This window comes from Triplophysa dalaica, chromosome 6, assembly GCF_015846415.1.
Source record: "Triplophysa dalaica isolate WHDGS20190420 chromosome 6, ASM1584641v1, whole genome shotgun sequence".
NCBI classification, from domain to species: Eukaryota; Metazoa; Chordata; class Actinopteri; order Cypriniformes; family Nemacheilidae; genus Triplophysa; species Triplophysa dalaica.
Genome location: NC_079547.1, coordinates 20,263,294 through 20,275,870, shown reverse-complemented (window position 1 = coordinate 20,275,870; position 12,577 = coordinate 20,263,294). Strand labels below are relative to the sequence as shown.

General features: G+C 37.3%; 1 protein-coding gene across 1 annotated transcript in view; it reads left to right on the top strand.

Moving 5' to 3' along the window:
* Nucleotides 1-10,531, top strand: part of lrrn1 (leucine rich repeat neuronal 1) — a 46,276-nt gene extending 35,745 nt beyond the window's left edge. The window contains exon 3 of the mRNA XM_056750421.1: nt 7,373-10,531. Coding sequence (XP_056606399.1) covers nt 7,610-9,763 — 2,154 coding nt within the window. The 5' untranslated portion in view covers nt 7,373-7,609 and the 3' untranslated portion in view covers nt 9,764-10,531. The remainder of the gene's footprint in view (nt 1-7,372) is intronic.
* The last annotated feature ends 2,046 nt before the right edge of the window (nt 10,532-12,577 follow it).

Genomic DNA, 12,577 nt, shown 5'->3' with positions numbered 1-12,577 from the left:
AAAGGTAACGAATGCGTTTTTATCCATTGAAATAAGCATGAATTGACGTATTTCTTTATTTAGAGTTATACAAATGTTCTTATTGAATATCTGCCTTTCATATTTTAATATGTTCATAGGAATCGATGTGAACACATCGAGTCTCTGCAAACTATTGTATAGCCTACAACAGTTGCGATTTATGCAATAATTGTTGCGGCAAACTTTGATCTGATCGCGTTATCGCTAGCGCGCGCTCGGGTCTGGTTAGCGATGCAAAAATGTGATTTGAATATCAATGTCCGCTCCAGCAGATGTTTCGTCGCTTGCTCATTCGATATACGGAGACGCTACAACTTCTTTAGGAAAGACAATATACACAGGAAGACGTCTTTCAGACAGGGAAGGATGTATAATAAGGTCTGAGGAGGAGGGGGCGACGCCACCCCTCGTTGCAGCTGTTGCGTCCGCAGAGCAGAAGTTGTTTTTTGACATTTGATGACAAACGTCTCTATACAACAACAACGTAAGGAAAATGTCGGGCATGTGTTGAGATGTGGATATATTAGCCTGCAGGTTTTACATCTTTCAATGGTCTTGATCACAGGTAATACATTATTTTCTTTGAGAATTCAGTAAATAGTCTTGTACAGAATACTATTGCATACCAAATTATAAAGTTAGACATGAAAGAGGATTAAATGGGTCTGTTTGGTGGTCTGTTGGGATGTTTTCCTGTTTTATAATATAGTTACAAGTTGCCTGTACAGTAGTGTAAGAATGAAAAAGGTTGTGGTAGAGAACAACAGTGTGGCTTTTTTATGGGTCACAGAGATGGACCCGGCAGCTGTTTGACTAATTATGAAGACGTAATCTGGTTAAAAAAATCACCCAAGTATCACTGGGACAGCAGGTGAAGGTACAAAAGACATTGATTTTGTTTGGCTTAAGAATAAAGATTTCTTACTACTTTCTTACAGAGACATATCTATGAATTTTGTTATGTTAAATAAATACATTTCAATGTATTTATTGAATGAGTATTAAAGTGATATTTTTAATTGTTACATTACAGATTTTAATTTAAGTTTATGCATTTTTTAGAAAATAACATTCCAAATTCCAAATTTAAGAACACAAACATGTTCATATGGTATAATTTAACCTCGAATACAAAGTTGCAAAAATATATTATACATTGATATCTTTAAATGTTATATGTTATTACAGATCTTAATTTAAGGGTATGCGTTTTAAGAAGATAACTTTTCAATTTTGTTCAACATGTTCATATATATTTTTACCTAGAAATAGAAACAAAAGTTGCAAAAATACATGTTTTTTAATCATTTATATTAAAGAGCGAACTGTGTTAGGTATGCATCATTGGTCCAATTGAACTATCTATTGGTCATTCTATGCAACAAATTTGTGTTTATATTAGTGATAGGGTGGAGATTAGATCTCAAAATACTGAAAATGCAAAATCAGCTTGGTAACTGTTACAAGTAATTCCGTATGATTTGGAACATACAAAAAGTGCTGAAAATTGGAATTGGACCTTTGGGGTTTCCGGTGTATTTACTCCTCAGCAAGCAGCCTTATTCAGTGATGCAGATTTGCAATCAGTGTTCTTTATGGCGTGCACAGTAGTTCCCAGCTCTGCAGCACTACTGCCGTTGACATTACCCCACTGTTTAACCCTGGGCAGAACTATGATTCACCATGCAATTAATAATACCCCTCAAATAAGAATTGGAAAACGTAGACCTTGTTAAACATTGGGTATAAAAATATCTGCTCTCTTGGCTTTTCAGAAGCCTTCTCGATCCTAGAATGACGTTGTTTGTTTTCTGGAAAAAGGATCTTTGTTGAGATTAAAGAAGAAAATACTTTAGAGTTGGAGAAAACACTGTAATGTTTGTCAGAACATTTTGACGAGCCTTTGGGGCTTCTCCAGTTGTTTATTTGGAGTTTGGTATTGTGTTGTGGAATTCATTTCCTATGTTTCCCCTGCCTTTACATATATAGGGATAGAAAAGCAAATACAGTTTCCTGGAAATGTATTTTCAAGATATTTTAAGCCATGTAGACTGTGAGAAAAAGACCACAAGACAGTCAGCTCTATTCAAATTACATCTGTTACAACAACATTTATCTTTCTCTAAAGTTACTTACAATTGAGAGCATACACTTATCATTAGTGTTTGTAGCTGTATATCACAGATACATGTCTAAATCTAATACTGTTCATCAAAATCATATCTCCTCCTCTGTATTTTTACAACCATTTTGGAAACTTGACATATTTGGATCCTTGTCCACTTACACTATATGAGCAAAGTGCTTCTCAGCATCTTTGCATAGCTCCTAGTGTACACTTTGAATAAACCTAAGGCTCAAAGTTAACACGTTCCCCAGACTTGAAATAATACCCTCTCAGACGCTGGCAGAACAATGACCCATAGATCAGATGCTCCTTCAAAACAGAAGTCTTTACTGTCTGCAGAGAAGAGATCTGCATCTGTTTAGTGATCTGAAATGGCAGGTGTTTCAAACGGCTCTCATTGATTTTCACAGCTGTCATTTATCTAAGACTAGAGGAAGTTATGGATGACAGGCTGGACAACAGGAAGCTAGCTGGAAGCAGAAGTTCACCTAATGAGGTTTGAATGGCGTGCAGTCATTAATTTGACCACAAATTGGGAGATGCTCACATCAGAGTGAATATGAATGGACATGATCAGGGTGCTGTATTTTTGTGGCACTTAAATCAGAAATTACCAAGATCTTTATTTTTTTATATCCCTTTCGTTATCATCGTGACTGTGGCAAGTACCAAAAATTAAAAACTGAAAACAACATATTTTTTTAACATCATTTTGTATAAATTTTATTCAACCTTACACCAAATTCTGATTGGATGAGAAACATTCAGAGCTGTTAAATGATTCTAAACACCTGTGTCCGTGTACATTCTATATTAATGCGCCAAGTTGCTATGTTGCTTGGCAACCATGAAACCACCTGCAGTTAGGATAATGGACTATATAATGTGCTATAAGATGTGTTACAATAATGATGTAGTCGCTCGCTGTTTATAAAAAACGATTATTTAACCACAGGTATGAGGTTTTAGGGGGGCACGGTGGCTTAGTGGTTAGCACGTTCGCCTCACACCTCCAGTGTTGGGGGTTCGATTCCCGCTTCCGACTTGTGTGTGTGGAGTTTGCATGTTCTCCCCGTGCCTCGGGGGTTTCCTCCGGGTACTCCGGTTTCCTCCCCTGGTCCAAAGACATGCATGGTAGGTTGATTGGCATCTCTGGAAAAATTGTCCGTAGGGTGTGAGTGCGTGCGTGAGTGAATGAGTGAGTGTGTGTGCCCTGCGATGGGTTGGCACTCCATCCAGGGTGTATCCTGCCTTGATGCCTGATGACTCCTGAGATAGGCACAGGCTCCCCGTGACCCGAGGTAGTTCGGATAAAGCGGTAGAAAATGGATGGATGGATGAGGTTTTAGACCCTGTGAAGCATGGTGTCGCATAGCTTCTTGATTTAATTGACCAAAAAAATCAAAGCCACATTTTAAAGAGAAACAATAAAAGCCCTGGCTATTTGTTGTTTATTTAAGCCCTAAGGCACTGTCCATCAACATTAGTTTTGTTGGTAACAAGTTTGGATTGAAGTCTGCAAAAAGATCAATAAAACTCTCAGTGGATTTAATGAAACTGAAGTGGTTCCCCCTAACTACACCCATAAAACCTTAATCTAAAAGCATAGTGATGAAATTGGGGCTTAATATTAAGCTTTTACTTACAGTATATAGTCTTAAATGAAATTGTGATCTCTGGATTACTTTTTGAATATTCTAAGCAGTGCTGCTAAATGCTGAATCTGAGATTGACCTTAATATCATTCAAATTACATTTAATTCATATTAGAATGGAAGAACATAAGGGGGTGAGAAGTGAATATAAGCAAAAGTGATTTTTACAATGGAGAGTGGCATGTTATGTATCATCATTTTTATGTATCATATCGTCACAGTCTAAAACATTGTATGTCCAAATTAACTGATAAAAAAAGGAACCTTGGGTATCGGCATTTTCATAGTATTCAAAACTTCCAGAGGCGGCCATTTTTTTTGTCAAAATCCGTGACTTCAAATGGTTGCAACCTAAACCAGTTCTTTTAATGCTACATCGACGCACACACGTTTAATTCCATATAAAACAGTTAATATGAGACGTGAAACATAAGATCAGATATAAAAATACACGGAGACAGTAGGTGGCGGTATTGGCACCAGCCAGCCTGCCTGCCATAAAAAACGAATGCGTTAAGTAAGCGTCTGTTCAAGATAAACATGCATTAAATCATAGTCTAAACTTTCTTAAAGACGGCAGTTTAAAGCTATTTAAGACATCATCATCCACAATATCGTATACTTTATACATTATGAGAATATACTGATAAGCACAATAATAAGATGCTTGTATTAGAGCACAAGTGAATATTTGCCCCTGTCAGCTAATGACCGCGAGAGAGAAGACAAAATTGACAATATATATTGACAAATCAACATCATAAAGTCAAAATCTGGATAAAATGCATTGCATAAAAAAAGCATCAAAACATTGTGTATATTTAGTTATTTACAATGATTTTGGTTAATAATATAAACGTTTCTATTGTTTCTGACCAACAATATTAAAATGAATGAAAATACACCATATAGCGTCTTTATATTCTTTCTTTAATATTTTTGCATTATTTTGTACTGTAAGCATCATTTATTCTTCAGCGCCTTATATTTACTAAAGAACTGATTAGTGTGTCTGTGTTTAGTTTGGCTGCCTGTGCGTGCAAATATTTAACGTCATCGAAAAAGAACATGGTGGCCTCCTTAGGTCAAAATGATTATTACAAAATATATTTTTACGACAAAATGCTAGTAGTGTAAAGCTATAGAGCTTGTTAATCGATGTCACGCCGCGTTAAATGTTGCACCATCTCGAAAGGATGGCTGCTAGTGGGTTCAATGCAGTGTTTCGTTATTCTTGTTTGATTAGGAAATATAACTGTGATAGGTCGGTCTTGCTGTGTTAAGAACTGCAATAGTATTAGGCAGAGTTGTATTATCCTCCCAAGATGGCGGCGCCACTGCAACATGCAACATTGGGCGTGACATCTACTACAACATATTAAGCCATATATCTCTCTATATCCTGGGTTCCCTTTAAAATGATAAAAGTTACAAAATCCAGCGAAAAACATAAAGGGTGAATAATAATAATAAATTATGGAAAAAAATAAAATTCATAAAATATGGAAATACAGTACAAGGTTTCAGAAGGACAGCAGCGATTTGAGTATTTGAAGGGTAGCTTAATAAATAATTTATTTAAATTAGGAATCTATAAATACTATCTATGTTCATTTAAACTCTTTCTGAAAGAAAGTTACAGATAGATATTTTGTTTTAATGACCTCATCAAGACATTTCACTCAAACAGTTTTGTGTGATACAGTACTGCATTACAACCTAAAGACTGTATTTTATCACCCAAGTCACACCTGATTTATTTTCAATCTTTGCAGTGCTAATAGATTGAACAGCCATAGAGAAACTTTAAAACAACATGGCATTTTCAGTGCGAGGTGTCATGCTGTATTGAGATAACACTGTTTTGGAGGAGATAACACTGGCTGGGATCTTTCCCTTTTATGAGAATTGCTGATACAGGCAGTAACAGTCAGCTCTCGGTCTAAATTACCCTGATGCTTCCTCAGCCACATGGGGGAGATCAGACCTCTTATTGATTTCCACTCTCACATTAAAAGACTCATTTACACCAGCTGTACCATTTGCTGGGAAGTGCGCGGCTTGAAATTGCTAGTTACTGTCCAAGCTCATATTTCTTGGTGGATTTGAATACACAAGTTCCTCTAAAGCTTTAAAATAAAAAGACTCCAGATATTGTGGCTTACTGATAAATAGAAAAAGAAGAAAATATGAGATGTTGTAAAAAATAGGGTGGATATGTTCTGGGAAGTTTTTAATAGTTAAACACAATAAAAACCTATAATAACGTCTGTGGAGGAGGAGTATTTATTCTTAATGTAGTTGGTATTTGGCATGGATTAAATCCACGTTGCTCGCTGTATGTGTGATCGAGTCAGCATTAGCACCATATGGGATAGCAGATGTCCTGTGTGCTGCTCTGTCAAAGACCTAATATGCCACCTTTTTGTGCGGTTGGCATGCAGTGGATGCTTTACATGCTTGGTATTTCATTCCAAACCTTAAAATTACTCTCAAGAGCTATATTAGTGCTGTTAACATAAAAATGTTGGATTACAGTTCGAGAAAAAGAAATTTGCTTCAGCTTTTGCATAATGTCTTGGTAGTAGAGATGCACCGATATATCGGCAAATAATCGGTCACGGTGGCTAGAAGCAATTGGCAATTTTTCACACTATCGGCCAGCAGCCGATATTTTATATAAAAAAGTCAATGATCAGGGCCGAAATATCCTGTCAATCTAAAGAGGACAGGAAAATGGCAAAAATATGTGCTCTATATATGTATAATGGTAAGAAATATCCCCAGTTTGATGGTCAATATTTATAGTCATATAAATTAATAACATTCAGAAAGTTAATCAATATTAATTTAATTTTAAGAATCGGTCTTGGCAGATATCACAGATATCGGTATCGGTGGAGAAATTTAGTATCTGTGCATCTCTGCTTAGTAATATTAGGTTATAGTTTATATAATTAAAATAGTCTGAAAATGTTTCAATCCTTTCTATTAGTAATACCGAGTCAGAATTAGTTAGAGCTCTTTAGTAATAACTTATGATATAAAATACTGGTAATTTGAACTATTCTGAGGTACACACTGACAAAATGACAGTTCTGTATATATCTCAAACTTAAACATTTATAAGTCTGTTGATGGTCATTTCACACATTCTGTTGAGAGTCTCTAGTGATGAATGGAAAAACTAATGATTTGAAGTGTTGTTTGAAAGATGAAAGCACTCAATTGATTTCCACTTCTGAGAAGTGTTTTATATTGCCCCAGCATAATAATCAGCTAGTTTAGCATTTTTATGAAAAGTAGTTAATCTGCATTTACAGGATCAGACTCATTTTTACGCTGTTGAACATTTGAAATCAATAGAATGTTTTCTACTCGTAAATCAAAGATTACAAGGCAAAGTAAAACTGGATAAACAATGTTTCGATTGTCAGAATGCGTAATCCCCACATTGATCTCATAAACTCCTTCATGTCTTTATAGAATTAAATTATGTTTATAGCTTTTCAGGTCACAAAATTTTTCATTGTTGTAACTCTAGCTTTTCTGTTTGTTTTCTTTTCAGGCCAACTCTTCAGTCTCAGGTTCAAGCTGTGAGAAACTTTCAGTGCTATATAAGCACACAGGAACTACACCCTTGTAAATCTTTCCGAAGCTCTTTGACTCCACCGCTTCAGCAGCTTTCAGAAGGTTAAAAGAACCTTCTGCCACACTTCTGTTGAAAGAGAATCTCACCTCACCATCTTTCATCTGCTAGAGAAATTCTAGCAAAGATCTAAGAGGATAAATACTTACAGTCAGAATGGCAAAAGGGACTTTCTTTTTTGTAGCGCAGGGCCAGTTTTGTCTTTTCCTGCCTCTGGTTTTATTTGGCATCTCCTCTGTTCAGAGTACAGAATGTCCTGAGCTTTGCGTCTGCGAGATCCGGCCTTGGTTCACGCCCCAGTCCACTTACAGAGAGGCGACTACTGTTGATTGCAATGACCTTCACCTCACGCGCATCCCCGGAAACCTGTCCTCCGATACGCAGGTGTTGCTTCTCCAAAGTAACTACATTGCCAGAACTAGCGAGGAGTTGGAACAGCTGCTGAATCTCACAGAACTCGACCTGTCCCAGAACAACTTCAGCAACATCCGTGATATCGGCTTGACCAACATGTCGCAACTTACGACGCTTCACCTGGAGGAGAACCAAATCGTTGAGATGCCAGACTTCAGTTTGCAAGATCTCACCAATCTGCAGGAGCTGTACATCAATCACAATCAGATCAGCTCCATCGCTCCCAGTGCCTTTGCCGGTTTGCGTAACCTGCTTAGGCTCCATCTGAACTCCAACAGGCTTAAGGCCATCGACAGCCGCTGGTTTGAATCAACCCCCAACCTTGAGATCCTTATGATTGGGGAAAATCCTGTGGTTGGCATCCTGGATTTGAACTTCAAGCCACTTACCAACTTGAGAAGCCTGGTGTTGGCGGGAATGGAGCTTACGGATATTCCCGGCAATGCCTTTGTTGGACTAGATAACTTGGAGAGTCTCTCTTTCTATGACAATAAACTTGTCAGTGTTCCGCAGGCCGCTCTGCAGAAACTTCCGAATTTGAAATTTCTGGATTTGAACAAGAATCCGATCCGTAAAATTCAGCGAGGAGACTTTAAGAACATGCTAAGGCTGAAAGAACTCGGCATTAACAATATGGCAGAACTTGTGCTCATCGATCGCTTCGCCCTGGATAACCTTCCGGAATTGACCAAACTTGAAGCCACAAACAACCCCAAGTTTTCCTATGTAAACCGATTAGCATTCCGTAACTTGCCGTCAATAGAGAGTCTAATGCTTAATAACAATGCTCTCAACTCCCTGTACCAGGGGACAGCAGAGTCCCTTTCCAACCTGAGGGAGATCAGTGTCCACAGCAACCCTCTGCGCTGTGACTGCGTCATTCAGTGGATGGGCTCGAACCGGACAACCATTCGATTCATGGAACCTCTTTCCATGATCTGTGCGACGCCACCTGAGGTTAGAGGGCAGCGTGTGAAAGAAGTACTTTCTCACGAATCTACAGGTGAATGTCTGCCCATGATTTCTCATGACACCTTCCCCAACCACCTCAACCTGGACATCGGGATGACTGTAGAGCTTGACTGTCGTGCAATGGCCGAACCTGAACCAGAAATATATTGGGTTACACCATCTGGTAACAAAGTAATGATAGACACAATATCCGATAAATACCTTCTCGACAGCGCAGGAACTTTGCGCATATCCCATATTCAAGTGGACGACTCCGGTCACTACACTTGCGTGGCCCAGAATACAGAAGGAGCTGACACACGGGTGACCGCCATTCGGGTGAACGGGACTCTTTTGGATAGCACTCAACTTATGAAAATCTACGTGAAACACACAGAGTCCCACTCGATTTTAGTGTCCTGGAAAGTGAACTCCAACGTCATGATGTCCAACCTGAAGTGGTCATCGGCCACAATGAAAATTGACAACCCACACATCACCTATACAGCTAAAGTTCCTGTAGATGTACATGAGTACAACCTCACCCACCTTCAGCCAGCCACTGAGTATGAGGTTTGTCTCTCTGTCTCCAATATCCATCAGCAGACCCAAAAGTCTTGTGTCAATGTCACAACCAAACACGCAATGTTTGCTGTTGAGATCTCCGACCAAGGCACCAATTCGGCTCTTTCGGCTGTTTTGGGAACAATACTGGCCATCATCAGTCTGGGGTCCATAACGGTCTACATCGCCAAGAGATGGAAGAGGAAGAACTACAATCACTCCTTAAAGAAATACATGCAGAAAACCTCCTCCATCCCCCTAAATGAGCTGTATCCACCCCTAATTAATCTTTGGGAAACGGATAGTGAAAAGGACAAGGAGGGTTCTTCTGAAACGAAACCCAGCCAGGTCGACACGACTAGAAGTTATTACATGTGGTGAAGCCTGCCAGACTTTTCTTCTTCAGAGCACAAAGACACATCTTTGCCTATTTGTGCGTCAAAAAGACATGGATTTTCCTTTTTGTCTGCTTTGCTTACAGCAAGCAACTACTCAGACTGATATCTCTGACTTTTTAGTAGAGTGTATTGCCTTTCTTCTTTGACTTTCAATATGGCAGCTTTGTTTAGCTTCCGAGACATGTTAGTAGCTGTGCTTTTTCTTTCATTATATTTTAATAGCACAGCGTAGATTATGTCAAGGATTTGGGTCGACTGATGCTGTAGCACCGTACCCGATCCGACATCGAAATGTCTTTGGCAGTATTCATAGAGAATGCATTCTTTCTTTCTCTCTTTCGTAAGACAGTATAACTGTTGTTCTTTGAGATATATTAACAAAATCGTCCTTGGACTCCACTGTAAGCTGACAAGGTGAATTTAGACTTGATACACTGTCTATTGAATAACGTTAGCGATTGTTCTGTAATGTTGTATCAACTTTAATTTGAACGTTTTGGATTTTCTCAAAAATAAGTTTTGATTTAGACGTTAACTTTGCAGATAAAAGAACTGTAAACCAGCAATAGAAACGTGAATGTTTAATATTTAGGTAGTAGAAATGCTTTTTTTAATGATTCAGATTCTTCTTTTTTAATTGGCTAGAATCTGTTGATCACGTAAGTTTTGTTGTCATTTACACATGCAAAATATGTTATTACGGCGCAAACAAAAATAAAAATACTGTTTTGTTCAGATATTTTTTATACAATGGTTGTCAAGTGTCATAATTTGAAACGCTATCAAAAATGTGACTCCCTATAAAAGATGTCTTACAGATTTGTGTGATGCCAGCAACATCTCACCCCATGAGATGCTTTTACAGGTTTTCCCATTCATTAATTAGACTATGGCGGTTCGCCAGGTTCCGCCATAGTTTAAAAACGAACCAATTTTTTTTACACTTCTCAAAACAACATAACATTGTGTTGTCTGTTTGCCTTATTGATCTATTCGTCGCGACCTGCCACACGTCCGTTCAGCACCTATGTCTCTTGACATGATGACGTCACAAATATGCAAATTATTGTGTGATGTCACCAGCGCCATTGTCTCTCAAAATCCTGTGGAAAACACTGCTTTTGTGAATTTGTGAGATGAGGCCTCCATCATGCATATTATAGTGATATTATCACACATAGGTGCAAACTTAGGGAACTAGGAAAATATAAATGTTTTCCTTTGAATTCTAAATGTGGCGGGGGACACAACAACAGGTATAAAGCAAACACGTCAGGTAAGTTATTTCTTACTGTTACTGTATTTCTATATTTTACTTAAAAAGTTTACTTGAGTAGAGTAAGTACTAGATTTGTTATGTACTTAAAAACACATTTTTAATGTAGAGGAGTAAAAACATGCCAAAGTAAACGTCCAAAGTAAAAACATGCTGATAAAAACAGATGCTTGAGTTGAGTAGAATACTGCTGTCCACCTCTGCCTCAAAGTATACTAACTGTGTCAATTGCTGAATTAAAAAGAAGAAAGATTTAAATCCCATAAGTCATTTTTTGGAGGATCTATTGAAAGAAATTAAGTATAATATACATAAATTTGTCTTCAGAGGTGTATAAAGTCCTTACATAATGAAGCTTTATGTTAATATTACCTTAGAATGAGATATTTCTATCTACATACACCTCTAATTATCTTTCATGGAATTCGGTTTCTACAGTAGCCCTAAACATCCAAGCTACTCCACATGGCAGGTTTCGTAAATATGTTATAAATTGCAAAAAGTGATGAAATCGTAATTCTTTGTCAGCCACCGTAGTGCTTCGAAAGGGAGGGGTGAACGGTGGAGTAAGTTGTTGGTTGCAATTCGCAACCTTTCTCCTAGATGCCGCTAAATTGAATACACTGGGCCTTTAAAATACTGTGAGATGTTGTATATGCTTCAAAATTTTATTTTAAATTAGTTCTGTCAAACGATTAATCACGATTAATCGCATCCAGAATAAAAGTTTGTGTTTACGAAATATGACTGTGTACTGTGCATATTCTTTTTCTATTTATTAATACAAAAACATGTCGTACATGTATATATATTTAGGAAATATGTAGATGCATTTATTCATATTTAACAACAATTGAAATGATCTATAAATATTTATTTATTTTAATGTTATAATTTTCTTAAATATATGCTTGTATGTGTATGTTTTTATAAATAAAAATTGGTATGCACAGTACACAGACATACATTATGTAAACACAAACTTTTATTCTGGATGCGATTTAATCACGATTAATCATTTGAAAGCCCTATTATAAATCTGTTTATCAACTTTATTCATTCTAATAGATATAATTATGTGTGTAATCTCACTATTCCCACAATGACAAAGTCGATTTTCTGTAATATTTGAAATCACAGTCAGTGAAATTACACTTTTGCTTTATACCAAAGGGAATACTTAATTACAGGTTCATATATCATGTGACATTAGGTTTCTCATTCACCCTCTGCACAGTACTTTCTTAGATGGAATACTAGAACATAGAGCGGTGCACGGATGTAATGATAATGCATGAGACTGGGACAACTCTAACAATAATTAAAACAACATTTTGAAACTATCCAGACCCTATTTTCTTTTCGACCCTGTGTTGGATGGGTGTATTTGAATCAAACCAATTTTTCTCAAAACAACTGTGTCGTCATTTAGTGATGTTTCAAATCATTTCAGTTTTATAGCTTTCATTCATTTAAAGCCAACTGTTTAGTTTCTCTCTTTAATTCCTTCTTCGTTCAGTT